The 21,026-nt window shown below is 48.7% G+C and overlaps 2 protein-coding genes across 4 annotated transcripts in view; one reads left to right on the forward strand and one right to left on the reverse strand.

The window, feature by feature from the left end:
- Positions 1–21,026, reverse strand: part of LZTFL1 (leucine zipper transcription factor like 1) — an 80,964-nt gene that overhangs the window by 57,740 nt on the left and 2,198 nt on the right. The gene's annotated exons all lie outside the window — the stretch shown is intronic.
- Positions 8–17,743, forward strand: CCR9 (C-C motif chemokine receptor 9). Of its 3 annotated transcripts, none has more exons than XM_020916134.2 (3): positions 8–258; positions 6,901–6,945; positions 13,482–17,743. In XM_020916134.2, exons 2-3 carry the CDS (start codon positions 6,925–6,927, stop codon positions 14,562–14,564), a joined length of 1,104 nt encoding a protein of 367 aa, XP_020771793.1. In that variant the 5' UTR covers positions 8–258; positions 6,901–6,924; the 3' UTR covers positions 14,565–17,743. The 3 variants fall into 3 exon arrangements, with proteins under 3 accessions (XP_020771793.1, XP_070319395.1, XP_070319394.1); XM_070463294.1 differs by lacking the exon at positions 8–258 and adding an exon at positions 6,207–6,349; XM_070463293.1 differs by lacking the exon at positions 8–258 and adding an exon at positions 6,403–6,614.

A 21,026-nucleotide genomic window follows, 5' to 3' on the forward strand; every position in this document is an offset into this window, starting at 1 on the left:
AGCCTGCTCAGAGCTCACAGAAGGCTTGCCCCTCGTCCCAGGCAGAGAGCAAGCCAGGCCCTTCCCCAGAGCCAGCAAGGCTGCCTCCTCCAGGAGCCTCGCTCGCTGCCCTCCCCCGTATCACCTTCCTCCTCCTCCCCACCCAGGGGCGCTGGGTCCTCAGTCGTGTGCTGCAACGATAGCTTCTAAAACACACTCGTTTGCTCAGTGGCCGTGAGCACTTGGCCAGAAGCTGCCAAGGAGGCGGAGGTGAATCAGGTGGGTGCCTTGCCCAGGCTTCCAGGGTGAGTAATAAGACTGCCTCCCACCCACACGTGTGAGGCTCGGGTTCAAGACAGTCTGTTCAGTGATCTGTTCCTTGAAGGAGGGAGAAGCAAGAGTGGGGGACGTGTGACAAGAAGGTAGACCGGGGCTGGGAGAGTGAAGCCCCGATGAGGTCCCTGGGTCTGAGGGGCTGTCCCAGGTAAATTGTGTTTTTGGCAGCATTCTCTGTAGCGGCGAAAAACTGGAAACAAGTGAACTCTGCACCAAGAGGTGACTGCTTAAATGAATCATATAGAATCCAGAGAGTGGAACACTTGGCAGCCACTCAATCTGGTGACATAACCTCACACTGAACTGGCATTAAAAGTGGTCCGTGAGAGACGGTTAACTAGACAGCGAGACAGAAAACGCTTTGGGTAGTCTGATTTCCTTTCCTTTACGGGTTATGTGTGTATTGTACGTATGTGGGATTGTGTTAGAATGTCTAAAAGACAGCATCTCAGAAGGTTAACACTGACCATCCTAGGAAAGGGGTGTTTGGGGGAGATTTTATTTTCTTCATTATACATGTTTGCTTTGGGGGATTATTTTTTCTTCACTGTGAATATAGTCCTCTACAATCAGATAAAAGTAAAGCTGCTCTATTTTAAGTGACTCCTCACTGATCACTGCTTTGCCCTGTCAACATACTCGTCCTCATCAGCTCCTAGCTGGCTGTGGCTCCCTGGACCCTCTGTGGGCGGCCAGCTGCTGGGTGCGGGCGGGGATGCCGGGCAGCCACCAGTGGGCGAGGCCTGCTCCTCCCTCCCCTCACCCAACAAACCCAAGTTCACCTGCCATTTCAGCATCTGGCGCCTGACAGCCTATCTTTCGGAGTACCTGTCCATCTGCTCTGAGGCCCCCTCGCATGCCCCTCTCTCACAGCCCCCGAGCCCGGCGCAGTGCCTGCCCCGCGAGGGGCGCGAACCTCACCCAGGCGGGGGCAGCAGACAGGCTGAGGGACAGCTGAGTCCCTGCTGTCATGCAACGTGAAAAAGCTGAGCTTCCAAACAAAAACAAAAAGCAAGAGGTGATTCAACTTCCATGTGGCAAGTTGGACAAAGATCAAAGTCAGGACCTGCTTTCCTGACTCACTTTAGTATCGGTATCCAGTTTACTGGGGCTACTATGAGTAACTCTTTGTGGATTCTCACGCTGGTTACCTTGAAGGACAGCAGAGAATAGAAAAATGATAGATATTAGTGGATTCCAGGCTAACCTCTCTAATAGGCACTTTCCACTCTTAGAGACGAGCAGCTCCCTCCTTCTCGGGACCCTGCACATACTTGCTGCTTTCTGGCACTCATACCTTTGTGGACATCTTCTACGTTTCCCCTGACCTGGAGTCACGTTTTCTCCCTTCACTGAATGCCCTCATGCTCTTCAGCCTACATGTGTGCATGCTAAGTTGCTTCTGTCGTGTCTGACTCTTTGCAACCCCATGGACTGCAGCCCACCAGGTTCCTCTGTCCACAGAATTCTCCAGGCAAGAATACTGGAGAGGGTTGCCATGCCCTTCTCCAGGGGATCTTCCCGACCCAGGGATCGAACCCAGTTCTCTGTGTCTTCTGCATTGGCAGGTGGGTTCTTTACCACTAGCACCACTTGGGAAGCCCTCTTCAGCCTACAAGAGCTAGAAAAATTGTTGCCTTCTCAATGAAGCCCTCCTGGATTTTCCCCAGTGCTGGGGACTCGGCTTCCTTCTCCCAATTCCAAAATCATCTCATAGCATTTCCCATTATTGGTATTTGCTGCCATGACGTATCCACTGTACTTGAATGTGAGCTTCTTGAAGACATGGATCATGTCTTGCACAGTATTTAAGCCAAGAAAGTCCAGGCGCATTGTGTAAATGAGCTGTGGGGTGAAGACTGCTTCCCCATCATTGCAGAGTTCTCTGCATCCCGCTAAGAGCCTTAACACATAGCACTGCACCCGGCCCTGGAAACAAGCCTTCAGAGTAGGCTGGGCGATCACGTCCATTTTACAGACAAGGAAACTGAGGCTGGGGGAGGGCAGGTCGCTCCATGCTAAGGTCCCAAGGCAGCAAAGGATGGGCCAGGGAGCAGATGGGGGCCGGCGTGCACCCCCACCTCACTCCACCGGAGACTCCACGCAAGCAGGCTTTGTACACGGACGGGGTGGCTCCCGCACCCCAGCGAGGCCTCATGGAGCGGCGGGGCCCGGGGGGACCTGGGGTGGCACCGAGCCCAGCCCTTGTGTTCCCCCAAAAGACGGTTGCGAGGTCCCTTGCTTCCAGTGTGTTTTGTCACTTGTGGGTTTTCCCCTTCTCTTTTTCTCTCCTTCTCAGGGGTCAGAAGAAAATGAAAGCAAGTTCTGACACTTCTGCAGTTTGTGGAATAATACAGATGAAAACTGTGTGACAAAGGGCAGGAGGAACAGATGGAAAGGCTCGAGCTGGGGTCTTTAGGTGGTGGGTCTAGGGAGGAGTATTTTTCATTTTCATTTTCACCCTTGGGCTCTCTCCAAATCTTCTATGAGCCCAAAGCACCTTTATAACAGAAGGAAGATAAACCTTTACAGAGAGCCAGTGTAGGATTCCAAAGTTGCCAATAGTAGCCACAGTGAATTTACTTGCTAAATTTATTCTTCCAGGGCTAAGTTCCTCCTATGGACAACTTTTGCAAACAGGCGTACAGGACGCAGAGCACTGGGGCTTTTTTTCTTTTTTTAAGCTGACAAGTTATTTTTATGACAGCCCTTAAAATAAAATGTTGTATACAAAGTAGAATATGTAAATAGGTTACAAAACCTAAAGGAAAAAAATGAAAGTCTCACTTTCCACTGGTCATCCTTGTTTAATCTCCTTCCAGAAAACACTTCAGTACTGACAGCCATCAAGTGTGTAACCTTTTATATATTTTTTTAAAAGATCAGGCATCATAATCTTCTACGTTTTCCATGTGTATACCTAAAAATCTTGGTGACCTCCTTGTATCAGTGTGAGGTCTAATTTATTCTATTTATTGGCTACATGCAGTTTATTGAATGAGTGTATCAGAATATTACCTACTGCTGGACACATATGTTGCTTTTAGTGTTTTTGATTCTGGGGGGCGGGGGGCAGGGAAGCAACATACAGGATCCTTTGTGTTAGTTGCTCAGTCATGTCTGACTCTGTGCGACCCCATGGACTTGTAGCCCACCAGACTCCTCTGTCCATGGGATTCTCCAGGCAAGGATACTGGAGTGGGTAGCCATTCCCTTCTCCAGGGGATCTTCCTGACGCAGAAATGGAACCCGGGTCTCCTGCCTTGCAGGTAAACTCCTTACCACCAGGGCCACCAGGGAAGCCTGTCCATCCACCCTTCTGTCTGTCCGCGGGAGTCCGTGCTGGGAGGGCGTGTTCCCAGCAGACGAACAGCTGAGTCAGAGCTGATGTGCTCTGTGCGTTTTGACAGACAGGGTTTAATCCTCCGAAAAAGTCACACAAATGTACACTCCCCACTGCTGTGTGGAGGCCCTGCCCTCAAACTCTCACCAGCTTCATTACCATCAATCCTTATTTTCAACCTATAACTAGCTATAACCAAATCCATTCTTTCCTCTTCGTGTGGCCTCCTCCCTTGGGAATTTGTTTTCTCAGATATTATCTGGTTAATATTTAGTCTTTTTATACAAGTTAAAAGGAGGAGACATGGGATCACAAAGAGTCTGGGGCTACATAGATACTAGAAATATATGAAGTGTTTTCTAACAAATGTCTTAGAAACTAGCTCCCTATTCCCCAGGATGTATTAAAATTAAATTAGATGAGTTGAGATTGTTCCATCTTAACTAGGCAACTTTTTACAAAGATTTGTTTCAGAGCATAAGAGAAAAAAATCATAAAGTCAATGGGGCAATATGTAATTTGAGGGGAGATCCTTTGAAACTAAGTAAATTTCTTATCAAATGTTCACCTGCTAATTTCATCATCCATTGGTGATTTTCTAATTACAGTAATCCTCTGTACTTATTAGTTGGCACCATAAGGAGAGCTTAGTTTTCTCATTTATTTCTCTTAATATGGATCCACGGATCCTTATTTAATTGAATGTGCTATAATGACTGCCATAATTATTTAATTTAATGCTCAAATTGCCTCAGATTTGGCTAGTGGAACCCTATCAAGTTGGTGCCTCTGTCCTTTGACGAGTCCTCAATGCCTTTAAGCACTTGCTTTCTGGGTTAGAATCAGTCCCGAGTTCATCTTCCAGTTTCCCTGCCCTAACTCCGGAATCAGGCATTTCTCCATGGGGTCTTGGTTCCTTGTTAGGAAGAAAGGTATTTAGAAATGAAGAGCTGGGCACCAGATGGTCATTATACTGTGTGTCCTTGCTTTTAGGTCGTCTCAGCAGACAGTCAGGAAATATGCTAAAATACGTAACACATGTGGCGCAGTGGGTAAAGAATCCGCCTGCAATGCAGGAGATGCAGGAGACGTGGGTTCGATCCCTGGGTCAGGAAGATCCCCTGAAGGAGGAGGAAATGGCAACCCACTCTAGTATCCATTCTTGCCTGGAGAATCCCATAGACAGAGGAGTTTGGTGGGCTACAGTCCATGGGGTCGCAAAAAAGAGTCGGCCATGACTGAAGTGACTGAACAAAACACATCCACACAAACTTCTCTGTATCTATCAATCGATTGACTGATCTATCAAACATCATCTGCTTAATCTCTTCTAACCCTAAAAGCCATGAGTTCATACTGAGCCCTCAATTCCCACCGAACAGCCCAAGGCACTTCAAGGCACTGTGGAGGAGCTACTGCAGGAAGGCTGCAAGGAGGAAGTCCTGGGTGTCTTTCCCCCACCTGCTAACGGCCTGATATGACTCTGAAGAGGGACAGAAACGAGGAAGCTTTCATCAGATCTTGCTGTTTTTCTTCTTTACTTTAACCACTTTACTGAGATCAGTACCAGCACTGCAAATGTCTGAAGTACAGAATCCAAGTTCTGACATACGTGCACCCCCATGAGCACCACACTATCCTTTCAGTGAACACACCGCTCACCCCAGGGGCTTCTTGGCCTGCTCTTGTCCCTTCCTGTCCTCTTGCCCTGCCCTTCTCTCTCTCTCCAGGAAATCACTGGTCTGCTTTCTGTCACTATTGATTAGTTCCCATTCCTTAGAACTGTATGTAAGTGGAATCACACAGTATGCACTTTTTCTGGGTTATTTTGAAATTTATCCAAATTGCTGTATCAGCAGCTGTTCCAAATTCACTGCATGGATATTCCACGGCGACTTATTTACTCTACTTGGAGGACAGTTGAGCTGTTTCAAGTTGTTGGCTATTACAAACAAAGCTGCCATGAACATTCATATAGTAGTCTTTGTATGGATATAAGCCTGCATTTTTCTTAGGCAGATACCACATGATGTGTGTTTAATGGGTTTCCATAGTGGCTATCCCACCTAGGATGTTTATTTTTTTTAATTGGAATAGAGTTGCTTTACGGTGTTTGTTCCTGCCGTACAGCAAGTGAACCAGTTAATACATACATACCCACCCTTCTTCAGGCTGCCTTTAGGTCACCGAAAGAGCATGGAGGAGAGTCCCCTGCGCCGTGGAGTAGTGCTCACGAGTCCTTGTCTATTTTATACATAGCCGTGTATATACGTCTATCTCAATCCCCCATTCGCATGCTGAGTTTTTAAAACGACTACACTCTCACAAAAGCAGGGAGTCATGAGGCTGTGTTATGAAAACAAGAATAAAAAAAGCCCAAGAGGTTACAGTGGGATGTATGAGGGAGAAATTTCCTTCCAGAAGCCTGGGGTGTGGGCTGAACATGTTTCTCGGAAACACACTCACTGAAGGTGTATAAGAAGAAATGCCTCACTCGGGCACAGACCCCTTCCTTGAAAGGAACCGAGCTGTTGTTTTTTTGGCCACAGAGGGGTGGGTCTTGCAGAGATTCAAAACACAAGAAAACAAGAGCGGAGATTTAGCTCAGTTAGTTTGGAGGCCCTCTGCATGAGACAACTATGTTTTCTTCGGTAAAGAAATGTAGGACTTCCTTTTCCTGCTGAAGTCAAGGTACAGAGCAAACAGGCCCTGACTTTGTAAGCCTAGCATGCAGGGAGGTGCTGGGGTGCTGGGCCCTTCCTGGCGAGGGACTCTGATGTGGCAGAGGCCACCTCGCTCTGGGGTCCTTGCCACCTGCTTACCGAGAGGCCCCTCTGCAGTCAGCTGGAGCAGTCTTTTAAGTCTGCTGTCCTGCCGTCTTCAGGGGACACTTGGTGGATAAAATTGGAGTAGGGGCACCTGATAGAGAAGCTGAGTTATGAGAAAAAGGGTTAAGGTAAAAAGGACATGCTGGGAAGATGTCAAAACTCTCAAGTGCTCTTAAAGGAGAGGTTTCTTTCAACTCTACGTTAACAACCTAGATGACTGTGAAATCTAGACTAGATTTGAAATCTATTTAACTCACCATCAGTATAACATGGATTCTAACTCTAGCTTGGCATTTTTTTGTTGTTGTTGTTTGTGAAAACAAACAAATTTAATGCTTTATTTCCATCTCTCGGTGCTTGCTACTGTTCGGTCAAAAGCCAGTCCTCGTTCTGATTTTCGCCCTCTCTTTCTAGAAGCAAGTCTGGACCTGAGCCATCATGGTCCCCACAGAAGCCACAGTGAGTATGGCCACACCCTTGGGCTCCTTGAAATGCACTGCATTTGGGGGCCTCTTCTCGGGGAGTGGGAAGGGCTCCATTGTGGGGGGAAGGAGTGCTCTGTGGTTTCCCAGGACAAGAGTTCTGCTGAGCGGTGCTCCAGACAGGTGGTCTGTGCCCATCACGGAGGGCTCGGCAGACACGAAGCTCTGGAAGAGCTCTGGGGTCCGTGTGTGGGGGCCGGGGGCAGGGGAGAAGGCTGTTTCAGGTTTTACTCATAGGTGAGGGTTTTATGATCTTTACAATGTGCTTAGTCCCATGTGTCTGTTCTGAAACTCAGACAAAAGAGGGCAAAGGAGAATTCATTTGCTTTTAAAAGACCCATGGTGGGCATGTCAGTCGTGTTTCTTAGCAAACATTATATAGTCTTTACAAAAAAGCAAATAATGATGTATTTTTCTCTGAAAGAGGCTAACAGAAATGAGTACAGCTATTATCCAGAGAATCATTCATGTTTTTATAGCCAAATATAATTAATTATAGAATCAAATAAAATTCCTATGCTTTACTTATATAAAATTCTCACAAAAATATCTAAGGATTTTAATTTTGCTTTCTCAAAGGGAGAATCTGGGTTTTACACGTAGGTATTGAAGTCAAACATTCTTAGTGGAGTTGACAATTGTCCTTCATAGGTAGGTTCCCCCCCACCTATGGAGAGTAGTGGTTGCCACCACTAATGTCAAGTTAGTTATTTATCATATGCTGATGATATTTAGTATTGCATATGTGATCATGTTTCCCATAACAACAATAACAATAACAAAAAGACAATTATTTTGGACCTGCTGAAGTAACAAGGTGCATGTTAAGTCACTTCGGTTGTGCTAGACTCTTTGCAACCCTATGGACTGCAGCCTGCCAGGCTCCTCTGTCCATGGGATTCTCCAGGCTAGGGCCTGGGGTTGCCATGCCCTCGTTTAGGTGATCTTCCTGACCCAGGGATCGAACCTAAGTCTCTTATGTCTCCTGCACTGGCAGGCAGGTTCTTTACTAGAGCCACCTGGAAAGCCGAAGTAACAAAATAAGTATTTTTCTGACCAAAATTAGAACCGCAGTTTCTCCTGAGACAGAATCTGCTCTTTATCCCTGATGCTGGAAACAGGGCTGATAACGTCAGTCATTCGGTTTTATCATTTGGGATCTTGGAAAAAACATCCGAAATTTGCAAGGCAGCCCCAGAAAGGAAGAAAAGGCACTCAGATAATGACCTTTTGTGGTCAAGAGGTGTCCGGCGCCCCCTACACGGGGACAAGACGGGACCTCTGTGGCTACGACCTTGGTCAACAGCCATGACTTTCCTGGGGCCACTCTTTGGGGACCGGCCATGTGCCAGTCACCAGCCCGGGCGCCATGTTCCTTCGATCTCACAGTAAAGGCGGAGCCAAGCTAGCAGATGAGGAAACTGGAGCTGGGAGAAGGGACAGAGGGTTCAAGGTCAAATGGCTCAAAGGAAGAGGAGTGCTGGGGGGCGGTCTTGGTCCCGGCTTCCCTGGGTTCCTCCCTGAAGGCAAGTGTCCACATGGCTCACTGGCTGAAAGTCTCCCCTCCTCGGAGGCGGGGACTTGCCCACTCCCACCAGTCCGAGTCTCCCTCCCTGCCTGTCTCCCGCCTCTTCCCTCCCGGGCCCGTCTCCTCTCTCCAGCTGCGCGTCCTGGTGTAAGGAGCAGGGAAGGATACGGCCTTGGCCCTCCACAGTGGGCTTTCCAGAGGGGCCTGGAGCTGGGGGAGGGTATCCAGAGGGTATCCAGGAGGGAGGCCTCGGAAAGCCGAGGGAACATGGAGTCCAGGGGCGGCAGAGTCTTCAGTGCCTAGGCCGCAGCTTCTGGGCCAAGGGCTCCCAGGGGGAGGAAGACACACCTGCTCGGGCTCAGGAGCCGGGGCCTGTGGGTGGAGAGCCTGGCAGTGGCACTGGCAGGCAGTGCCTGCCCCTTATCTGCTGTGCACTGAGGTTTGCCCCCAGCAAGAGGCAGTTCCCGGCTGCCCTGGGCAGAGGAAGCCACAGGGCATCCTCTGGTGCCCACAGTCTTTCCGGGATGGGCGGGGGGAGGATGCAGGTGGGGGATCTGACAGCCACTCAGCTCAGGTGCTTGGACCCAGACGCTGAGGCTCAGGCTTGGGGTGGGCACTGTGAGCTATGGTTTTTCCGGCAGTCACGTACAGATATGAGCGTTGGACCATAAAGAGGGTTGAGCAACAAAGAACTGATGCTTTCGAATTGTGGCGTTGGAGAAGACTCTCGAGAGAGAGTCCCTTGGACAGCAAGGAGATCAAACTAGTCAATCCTAAAGGAAATCAACCCTGAATATTCACTGGAAGGACTGAAGCTGAAGCTCCAATACTTTGGCCACCTGATGCAAAGAGTCAACTCATTGGAAAAGACTCTGATGCTGGGAAAGATTGAGGGCAGGAGGAGAAGAGGGCGGCAGAGGATGAGATGGTTGGATGGCATCACCAACTCAATGGACATGAGTTTGAGAAAACTCCAGGAGACAGTGAAGGACAGCGGAGCCTGGGAAAAGGCAGACATGAATTAGTGACTGAACAACAACAACAAATAAAAAACGGCAAATAACAGTGACAACATCAGGAGAGCAAGGTGCCAGGCCTGGAGGGACTACAAGTGCCCCAGCTTGGGGCTGAGGGGCAGGGGGCTGGCTCTGGCCTTGACTGTCCCCCAGGGGGTGAGGGTTTGGGTCAGAACCATCTGTTCCTTGGGTCTGTCTTCTCCTCTATAGTGAAAGTCACTCAGTCCTGTCCAACTCTTTGCAACCCCATGGACTATATAGTCCATGGAATTCTCCAGGCAAAAATACTGGAGTGGGTAGCCTTTCCCTTCTCCAGGGGATCTTCCCAACCCAGGTATTGAACCCAGGTCTCCCGCATTGCAGGTGGATTCTTTACCAGTTGAACCACAAGGGAAGCCCAAGAATACTGGAGTGGGTAGCCTATCCTTCTCCAGCGGATCTTCCCCATCCCAGGAATCAAACTGGGGTCTCCTGCATTGCAGGCAGATTCTTTACCAACTGAGCTATCAAGGAAGCCCTCCTCTGTAAGATGGTCTCTAACATCTGAAAATCATTCTAAAACCTGTTGAGTCTCTAAAAGCTCCATCCGGGGCAGAAACCAAAGCCTATGTGAGCAGAAGGCGGTGAGTTCCCACGCTGCTGAGTTCCAGGCCAGTCCCTGGGCATGCTGTGAGACAGTCTCTTGTTCACTTAGATCTATGACTATAAGGCACTTCTCTTCTTGATCAAAATTCTAAAAATTATCTGAATGATATAACTACTCCAATTAAGCAGCCCCCTGGAAATAACAGAGCCATCCCACGATGCTGCCCTGTCTAGGGCACATCTGTGGTGTGGAGTTCAGGGCCCCACATGCAGGCAGACCACCCTCCCCCCCCATTTCATGACAGGCGAGTCAAGGACCTTTCTCATGGTTTGCTCCACTTCTTGTTCACTGACAAGAACACTGTCCTTTGGAAGTGGTTTCCTTGTCTGGCATGTAGTCTGTGCTGAGTAAATACTTGCTGAATGAGTGAACAAATCACATTATTTATCGCCAACGAACAAGAAATAAAGAGCTGCTTCTCAAGCTTAAGGTGAGCATGCTGACCTCTTAGTCGGCCAAGGAATAAGATGGCGGGATCTTCACACAAACACCATCCATCGTGGCCAGGTCTGGGCCCACCCACCCCCAGGGATTGCTGCTCCTCAGAGTGGGAGAAGGTTCTAGATCTGGCTCAGACCACTGCTCATGGTGGACCACAGGCTGTGAGCAGTGGTCCAGCTGGTGAAGATGTCATGTTTTTAAAAGGGTCTAAGAGCAACACAGTTTGCTAAGAAATGTTTCAAGGGAAACCTTGAGAAAGAGAACTTCTAGACGTTCCAGTAAGAAGAGAATGTGGAAGAGAATGGTCAGCCCCATCAGAGAGAGACTGGGCCCTTGCCAGCAGCAATGATAGCCTGTTTTACTCTGGCCCCATGGTCCCTCTCATGTTCCAAAACAGGCATGAGGCAGTTACGGAGTGCACACAACAGAAGAGAAAGGATATACATTCAAATAGGGTCAGAGCAAATTGACAGAACAGCGAGAAAAGAGGAAGAGTCAGAACTTGGGTTTTCAGCCTGAAACTGACCTGTCCAATGCGGTAGCCACAAGTCACGTAGGGCCTGTAAGCACTTGAAGTGCGGTCACTCCGACTAAGATGTCCCCTGATTGTAAGATGCACTTAGTCCAAAAATAGTCTATGCAACAAAAGGATGTGAAATAGCTTGGTAACTTTTACACGGCTTGAAAGAAAGAAAGTGAAAGTGAAGTCGCTCAGTTGTGTCCGACTCTTTGCAACCCCATGGACTGTAGCCTACCAGGTTCCTCCATCCATGGGATTTTCCAGGCAAGAATACTGGAGTGGGTTGCCATTTCCTCCTCCAGGAGATCTTCCTGACCCAGGGATTGAACCCCAGTCTCCTGCACTGAAGATAGACACTTTACCATCTGAGCCACCAGGGAAGTCATTGCTTACATAATGAAATAATATTTTAGACATGCTAGGTTTCAATAAAACACATTATTAAGGTGAGACCCACCTATTTCTTTTGACTTCACTTGGCTACTAGAAAATGCAAAATTAAGGAGTTGCCTTATATTCCTATTAGGCAGCACTGGTCAAAGGGTTTTACTTGGTTACTATACTTGGGCTACCAGTTTGACTGAGCTTCCCAATTACAAAGGGAATCCTCATCAGTCACAAAACTCATATGGTTCATGAGTTAAAAAAAACTCTCACTTGTCCTTCAGGAAATATGAAAGCCTCGCTTCACATCTCTTTCATAGGTAAGTGCCAAATGCACACCTGAGCTAGGTCTTGAGTGGACACAGCTGGACCTTAAGGCCCTGGAGGCGGGGCGCCCAGCGAGCTCCTCAGAAGCCTCCTGGACACCGTCCCCGGGATAAACAGCGCAGCCTGTGGGAACTCACTCCACCCAGTGCTCAGGCCAGGGGCTCCAGGGCGTGCTCAGATCCTTACAGTGCTCTCTCTAGGTCTCATCCTGGCCCAGACCCTGAGAACAGCCTTTGTGGGTGGCTTCTCCAGCAAGAGCAGTGTCTCCAGGCCCAGAGAGCAGAGAGGACCGAAGAAATGGCTTGGCCACCTCAGAATTCCTCCTGGTGGCCAGCTGCCCCTCATCTGGAAGAGGGGCCCACCCCTACCTGGAAGGTCCAGGGTTAAATACATGTATATCCTGTACTCCACACCAGGTCTGGCATGCACTCGGGGCTCTGACAGCAGGGAAGCAAATAAGCTGGTAAATAACTGACATTTATATTTGCTGGGAGATTTTCAGAGGATCCTGTGCCTGAGATCCAAAGGGTGTTTACCCACCACTCAGGTAGGACTACAAGTCTTGACACAGGTGGACAGGTGTGTCCAGGCTTCCCCTAGCCTAGGACATGAACTTGTCCTCTGTCTGTCATTGTCATAAATATGGCCAGCACTCTGATCATCCGATGATACAGGCTGGCCTTGTGGTCTTGACAAAATTCATTCAATTCCAGGTTTTTGTGTGTGAATTCAATCACTCTGAAAATATGCCTGGAGAGTCCTTAGCTGTATCAAAGGATGTGTGTGTGTGCATGCGTGCTTGTGTGCACATTGTGAGGGTGTGGGCACAGGTGTCTGAATGTGTGCATGCATGTGCGGGGGTGTGGACATGTGAATATGTATGTGTATTCGTGTAGGCACGCTTGTGTGCACGTGTCCGTAAATGTGAGGGCTTCTGAGGGCTGGCTTCATGGGTGTGTCGCACAAGGCCTCATGCTTAGAAGTGTTACTTGCTTGATTTAAGGCTCTGCTGTCTTGAAATTCCTAACAAATTCTGAATAAGAGACTCTGAAATCACATAGCCAATGCTGGTTTCTACGTATGTGCATGTATGTGAGGGTGTATACATAAGCGTGTGTGCTCATGTGTGTGCACATGTGTAAGTGGGTGCATGTGTGACTGTTGCTGCTCAACAGAGGATCCATAGCTTCCAGAGGACTCGGGAATCTGGACCCAGAGAAGTGTGAAAGCCTCTGAGGACCTTTTAGGGAGCGCAGAGTAGACAGGAGAAGGAACAGTCAGACTCGTCCACTGAGTTGGCTAAGTTCGCCCACCAGTGGCCCTGAGACCCTCTCTCCATCCCGATGGAGCACCTGTCATGTGGCCTGTGACTGTTCTTTTACTTGCATGTCTGTTCCCAGAGGAGGAAAGTTCCACGAGAGTGGGAACCACACCTGACTCTTCAGCATCTGCTTAATAAACATTTGTTGAATAAATAAATCATTTACAATCTAAGCAGATGCTCTCAGAATTCCTACTTCCCACACACACATTTCTTCTGCCTTCTCACAGCCTTTTGGGGTTGGAAGGTCCAGGGGCTCCATGCCTTTGCGATCAGACAGGACCTCCAAAAGCCAGCCCTTGACCGGGGTCGCCTTGTGTCTCCTTGCAGAGCCTAATCCCTAACCTGTCAGATGACTACGCCTACGATGGCACGCCGCTCATGGAGTATGACGGCAACTTCACCGACTACTTCTGTGAGAAAAGCCACGTCAGGCAGTTTGCGGGCCACTTCCTCCCACCCCTGTACTGGCTCGTGTTCATCGTGGGGGCCGTGGGCAACAGCCTCGTCATCCTGGTCTACTGGTACTGCACGAGAGTGAAGACCATGACCGACATGTTCCTGCTCAACTTGGCCATCGCTGACCTTCTCTTTCTCGCCACCCTGCCCTTCTGGGCCATTGCCGCCGCTGACCAGTGGAAATTCCAGACCTTCATGTGCAAGGTGGTCAACAGCATGTACAAGATGAACTTCTACAGCTGCGTGCTGCTCATCATGTGCATCAGCGTGGACAGGTACATCGCCATCGCGCAGGCCATGAGAGCGCAGATGTGGAGGCGGAAGAGGCTCCTCTACAGCAAGCTGGTCTGCTTCACCGTCTGGGTGATGGCGGCTGCGCTCTGCCTCCCGGAACTCCTGTACAGCCAAGTCAAGGAGGAGCATGGACTTGCCATCTGCACCATGGTCTACTCCAGCGACAAGAGTGCCAAGCTCAAGTCGGCCGTCTTGACCCTGAAGGTCATCCTGGGCTTCTTCCTCCCCTTCGTGGTCATGGCTTGCTGCTACACCCTCATCATCCACACCCTGATCCAGGCCAAGAAGTCTTCCAAGCACAAGGCCCTGAAGGTGACCATCACTGTGCTCACCGTCTTCGTCCTGTCCCAGTTCCCCCACAACTGTGTTCTGCTGGTGCAGACCATCGATGCCTACGCCATGTTCATCTCCAGCTGCGCCCTCTCCATCAAAATTGACATCTGCTTCCAGGTCACTCAGACCGTGGCCTTTTTCCACAGTTGCCTGAACCCTGTTCTCTATGTTTTTGTGGGCGAGAGGTTCCGCCGGGATCTTGTGAAGACCCTGAAGAACCTGGGCTGCATCAGCCAGGCCCAGTGGGTTTCATTCGCGAGGAGAGAGGGAAGCCTGAAGCTGTCATCTATGCTGCTTGAGACAACCTCGGGGGCTCTCTCCTTCTGAGGCGGCTTCTCTGAGGTGAGCAGCCCTTTTGGAAGTGTTAAGAACTTCAGACACAGCTTCCCCTACTGATAGGCCAGAGAGAAAGTGGAGAAGGAGAAGGAATGAGAAAAGGGAGGTAGAAAACTCAGAAAGGGATGAATTTGAATAGCATTATTACTTTTAGTCAGGATTTGCCAAGTTGGACTCTTTAAAACTGACTGGCCATCCCAGGAGACTGCTGACTGGCTCCTGGCTGCAAAGCCTGTGGTTTTCAGAGGAGGATTCATGAACGACAGACACCACAGGCCCCCGTGGCTTTGCCACTTGCCTGAGCATTAATGCAGCTGTGCCCTGGAGGAGGCGTTTGATTTCTCAGAGCAATGGGAATTGCTGTGGCTTCAGTTCTGACGCAATCTCTTCCAAAAGAAGACACAGAAGCATCGGCCATTGCCACAGTCCACGAATACACAAGGCTTTATGAAAGCTTCTGTCTTTGGAGAATTTCTACTCTGGTTTTGGAGGCTGATACCCATGGCAGGTGTTGCTCTAGAATCCTTCCAAACAATCTCAGATCTAATTCCCTTCTGCTCTCCTTGATCTGCTCTGGGCCAGTTGGGTCCTTGTTCCTGTTCTGAAACTATCTGCAGCACTGGTCATTCAGCCTCTGGGCAACTGACCATACCAGCATGTCACCTGAACTCTGCTGGCTTCCAACCCACGTCTGCTGGTGGCTGTGATTCCTCACCTGGCTGCCACGCTGATCTGGGCAGGATTCAGCTTGTCCCCTGGTGCCATGGAAGTGGTCTTCACAAGCCGTGCAGGGAGAGTAAGAACCTGGGTTGGTGGGGACCTGGCTCCATTAGGGCTCACTCTGTTGAGTGGCTGGTGTGATGGTCTATTCTATCTGCTCCCTATACAACGGACTGGCCCTATTTGCCCTCTTGTTTCTGAGGCCACTGGAAGGATATCTGCCTCCATGCTTCTCTTTTTCATATTGTATAATGCTAACTTTTTTTTTTTAAAGCTTTCACCTTAATGATTAGCCTGAAAAAAAAATGTAATTTATCTTTGTGTCTCTTTACTATTTGGCAAATTTATCACATTAAAAATTTTCAGTCATTAGAAAAGTGCTTTTTAAATGACTGTTTACAAATATCCATTACTTTCCACCTTTTTTTACCCTGTCTCTATATTTTAAATGTGTATAGAGATCAAACAGCCATATTAGAGTATGAAGAATAAGAGACTTGGATAAGGAAATAACACTTCAAAAATACCATAAAACCATTTTGTTGAACAATTTATAGTTTCTTCTCTGGGCAAACTTATCTTCCAAGTTTCTCCAGGTGAGTCCATTGGCATTCCCAAAGAGGACGATTAGAGCAGGACCATGAACCGTCCCGGCTTTGCCACTTGCTTCAGAGAAGGAATCTCGTTTTCCCAGCGGGCTGTGAACTGCTGTGGTTTTGGTTCCAAGGCTATCCCTTCCAAAGGGGACGTCGAAGCACTGGACTCTGTAACAGCGTCCTTTCCCCGCCCACGTCTAAACTACACATCAGTGAGGAATGAAGTGAGCAGAAAGGGGACAGCAACAAGGAGAGCAAGAGACAGTACAAAGGCCTTGCCAACCCACCCCGGGTGTGGGCAGTTGGTGGCAAACAAGCAGTGGCCTGGGACCAGCAGGTCAGTGTGGGTCCCAGCACAGTAAGAACCACCTACAGTCAAGGAGACGATGGCCATCCCAAGGCAGTCTACGGACAGAGCTGTCCATGTGGCCACCTTTTCCAGAAGAAGACTCATATCCTTTGAATAAGCAACAGGAATGGGCCAAACCTAAATAACCCTGTGCAGTTCTGTGGAAGAACTTGACTGGCATTCATCCCATGCCCTTTTGATACTGCAGTTCTGGTACTATATGTCCACTGGAGCTGAGGGTGGGGGTAGGGATGGAAGCAGGGAGGAGTGACCCATGACTGTGCTTGTTCAATCTCCTCCAGCCTAGAGTCACTTATGGGACACCATGATGGAGATTAAGTTCAGAGGCAGTCTGAACTGAACTACATGTTAGTTTTGCCAACAAAGGTCCATACAGTCAAAGTTATGGTTTTTCCAGTAGTCACATATGGATGTGAGAGTTGGACCATAAAGAAGGCTGAGCACTGAAGAATTGATGCTTTCAAATTATGGTGCTGGAGAAGACTCTTGAGAGTCCCTTGGACTGCAAGGAGATCAAACCAGTCAATCCTAAAGGAAATCAACCCTGAATATTCATTGGAAGGACTGATGCTAAAGCTCCAATACTTTGGCCACCTGATGCAAAGAGCCAACTCACTGGAAAAGACCCTGATGCTGGGAAAGATTGAGGGCAGGAGGAGAAGGGGGCGACAGAGGATGAGATGGTTGGATGGCATCACCGACTCAATGGACATGAGTTTGAGCAAACTCCAGGAGACAGTGAAGGACAGGGAAGCCTGGCATGCTGCAGTCCATGGGATCACAAAAAGTCAGACATGGCTGAGCGACTGAACAACAACAGAGGTAGATAAGGCTTTGACCAATGTACATTGAGAAAAAAATGTCATGGACTCTACTGTTCCCCCCTCTGGTTTTTAGGAAAGGAGATAAATGCCATAAGAACCGCCACCCCTGCACTGAGCATGATGACCACACTTAGCTCCAAGGGCTCCTTTAGCACCCGACTGACTGTCCCAGTTCTGCCACAGCTTCGAAGTAGGGTTAAAGATGCACTGCAGCTGTATCACATTTTAAAGATTTTAAGTATCCTTTGTTGGTAAGTTAGTTTTTATGCATAAATAGGACTATTTTACAGTCAAATTAAACTAGGTCTTAGAAGTAGGTATATCCTAAGATAAAAACATTGGAAGAATCAGCAAGGGTACACCCACTAGGACACCCATTCAACATTTCTAGAAAATATGTCTGTGAGTACTTTTCTGAAATAATGATAAAAGAGGATTATAATATAATTACATTTTAGAGGAACTCTATAGATCAGAAAAATCAGGAAACTGAATGAAATATATCAAGAAAGATACTGCTTTACCAATTAAAAAATGTTTATGACTAATCTCAAGTCAACATATCACAATGTGTACATTCAAAGGGGAATGTTGTTTTGGTGTAAGATGTGAGATACGGATGTGAGAGTTGGACTATAAATAAAGCTAAGCACAGAAGAATTGATGCTTTTGAACTGTGGTGTTGGAAAAGACACTTGAGAGTCCCTTGGACTGCAAGGAGATCCAACCAGTCCATCCTAGAGGAAATCAGTCCTAAATATTCATTGGAAGGACTGATGCTAAAGCTCCAATACAGTCTGTCTCAAAGTGAGGTCTGGTCAAGGGGTGCTAAATGACAAAAGGGAGATTATCATGGCTTCCAGTATCTGCACCTCACACATTTTAGACGCTCCAAAGAAATCTCTCTATTCATTTGACAAATAGTTACTGATTGTTTACTAAGAGTGATTAATAGATAGCATGGTTTTAGAATTATCACAACCAAGACGTGGTGGTTCTGCAACAGTTTCCTTGGCCCGACTCCATATGGCCCTCCTGTTCCAAGTGTGGTCTGAGCCCAGCAACCTCCTGGGACAGGGACTGTCTCTCTAATCAATTCTGTATTACTGTTACAGACAGCCCACACAGCTAATGTCCCTTTCAATGTCTGTATTATAAAAACCTACAAAAGACAAGCAAAGGTTTCTCTCCAACATGTGATTCTTTGTGAGTTCCCCTCCACTCTTGACATATTTGGGCTTCCCAGGTGGCGCAAGTGGTAGAGAACCTGCCTGCCAATGCAGAAGATGTAAGATACATGGGTTCAATCCCCAGGTCGGGAAGATCCCCTGGAAGAGGGTGTGGCAACCCACTCCAGTATTCTTGCCTGGAGAATCCCATGGATGAGGAGCCTGGTGGGCTACAGTCCATAGGGTCACAGAGAGTTGGACACGGCTGAAGTGACTCAGCATGCACACAGCCTCATGCTGGGCTGGCAAGATTTCTCTGCCCAATCCTATTTCCTCCTACTTCCCTTCACAGCTGGCAATCCCGAATAGACATTTGCCCCCAAGATTCCATGTCAGCATCTGCTTCTAGAGAAGTCAGCTTGCAACAAGCTTTACCTCAGGGGCTGGCAATAGCAAAAACACATTTGAGACCTGTTGGGCAAACAGCACAGGGTACCCAGAGCTACAGAGTGTTCTGTGAGCATCCATCACAGAACCATCTCAGGAGGCTGGGAGCAGAGGCCTGCCTGGTCTTAATTCAACCATCAGCAGACCACTGTACACACCAACAGCCTGCCAGGCCCCGTGGGTACCAGACAGACATGGGCTCTCCTCTTCCGGCTGTCATCTCCTGCTTGCTTGCTTTGCGCCAGGTAGATAATACTGTATGTAATTCAACCATTTTACAGACGAAGGGGCTGAGCGCTTCTGAGATCAGGAACCCACCCAGCATTGCACTGTAGCAACTGACGAGGCCAGGACACGACCCCGGGCGTGTCTGGCACTCAAGCCTTGGCTTCTGCCCACCAGGCTGTCCCACCCTGCGTGCGTGACACGGTCAGACAAACCAGCCACTGCTTCGAAGGCTTGACCAACAATGTGCTGAGTACCAGGCTGAGTACCAGGGGCTGCAAAGACGCATGGGCATAGACTGGGCTGGCACTGCTTTAGATACCACTGTGCACAAACTCTCAACAATGACATGTGACAGCTGAGGCCCTGCTGAGCCCTCTGCCAAAACTGGGCCACGGGATGAGAGCATCATTCTCACAGCCTCGAGAAGGTTCCCCTCTTCTCCCTCTCACAGGCTCTCCCCAAACATGTGCAGTTGTGGAGCCTCAGATTCTTCGTGCGGGAGCCACAGATTCCACTGCAGGTCTGAGGATGTGCAGATCCAACGACTCCACACCCAAAACCTGGCCAGAATTCTGGACACCCACCTGTCCTCCTCACCCCGCGCTGTCCCCGCTGGTCTTCCTAGCTTCTTTCTCACAAACAGTCCATCTGCCTGCTGGACGCCACCTCAAAGTGCGTCAATACCACAGGGAACAGAAGAAGCATCGTGTCAAGCCCTACTCAAACTCCTGACCCATAAAATCATGAGATACAATAAAATGGTTATTATTGTTTTCAACCACTGAGTTTTGGGGGCAATTTGTTACATAGCAGTTGATAAGCAGAATACCAAGGAGCCAACAATTTTACCATTAGTCTTTCAAAGCCAACGCAATGACGTGAGCAACCTAGGTTGAACCCCCAGGACTTCATGGCTCAGACGCGGCGTTACAGAAGAGGCTGGACGAGGTGTCAAGACAGTTCACCCCGCAATCCCCTAGGTGACTCTGGCTGGATCTCTCCCAGCCACATGCTTCCTCCGCCACCTCCTTAGGCCTCTGCTTAAACACCACCTTCTCCTCCAGGCCATCCCGGCCCATCCACAGTCCCCTTCCCTGCTCTGCTCTTCTCAGCGCTTGGCAGCACCTGACGCTTAAAAAGTATAAACCCGGGCAGGGACTATTCTTCTTTTCTCATCACTGTTATTTCCCAAGTGTCTACGGCAGAACTCACACATGACAGACACTCAATAAATGTATGTTAAGTGAATCAATGGCCCCTCCAATTTCAAATATTTGGTTCTGGGAAGTGCACTTATTGTTGTGAAATCCTGTTATCTTGGGAAAATATAGCAATTGATTAAGATATTTTACCAGTCTCATTGAAGAAAAACTTATGGAGCATTTTCTATGTGTCAGGCACTGGGCTCAGGTGATGCTAAGGAAAAGCAGACAAAGGCCCAGTGCCCACAAAGCTCACAGTTCACAGATGACAGATGCCAATTGGACCGTCATGAAGAGAGGGTTTCGAGATGCTAGTGAGTGTGTTACAAGAGGTTCTGACCTACTGTGGGGATGAGAGGCAGGGAAGGTTTCCCCGAGGAAGCGGCATTAAGCTGAGAGCTGAAGGATGAGCAGGAATGAGCTACAGGAGGAAGGAAAGGGAGGGTGCACTGGGAGGAGGGGGTAACATGTGCAAAGGCCCTGCGGTGCCCATGCCTGTGCGACACTGCCAGGCTAAGTGCCCCTGCCTCTGAGTTAGTCCAGGTTATCATCACTCATGCTCTTTTCGTTTTAAAATCTTTAAATATGAAAAAAAAAAAAAAAAACACACACACATAGGGCTTCCCTGGTGGCTCAGCGGTAAAGAACCCTCCTGCCAATGCAGGGTACATGGATTCAATCCCTGATCCCAGAAGATCCCACATGCCTTGGAGCAACTAAGCCTGTGCACCACAACTACTAAGGCTGTGGTCTAAGGGCCTGGGAGCAGCAACAACTGAGCCCACGAGCCCTAGAGCCTGTGCCTACAAAGGAGGCCACCGCAGTGAGAAGCCCATGCACTGCAACTAGAGTAGCCCACGCACCAACAAAGACTCAGCACAGTCAAAAAATAAATAA

This window comes from Odocoileus virginianus, unplaced genomic scaffold (assembly GCF_023699985.2).
Source record: "Odocoileus virginianus isolate 20LAN1187 ecotype Illinois unplaced genomic scaffold, Ovbor_1.2 Unplaced_Contig_2, whole genome shotgun sequence".
Taxonomy (NCBI): Eukaryota; Metazoa; Chordata; class Mammalia; order Artiodactyla; family Cervidae; genus Odocoileus; species Odocoileus virginianus.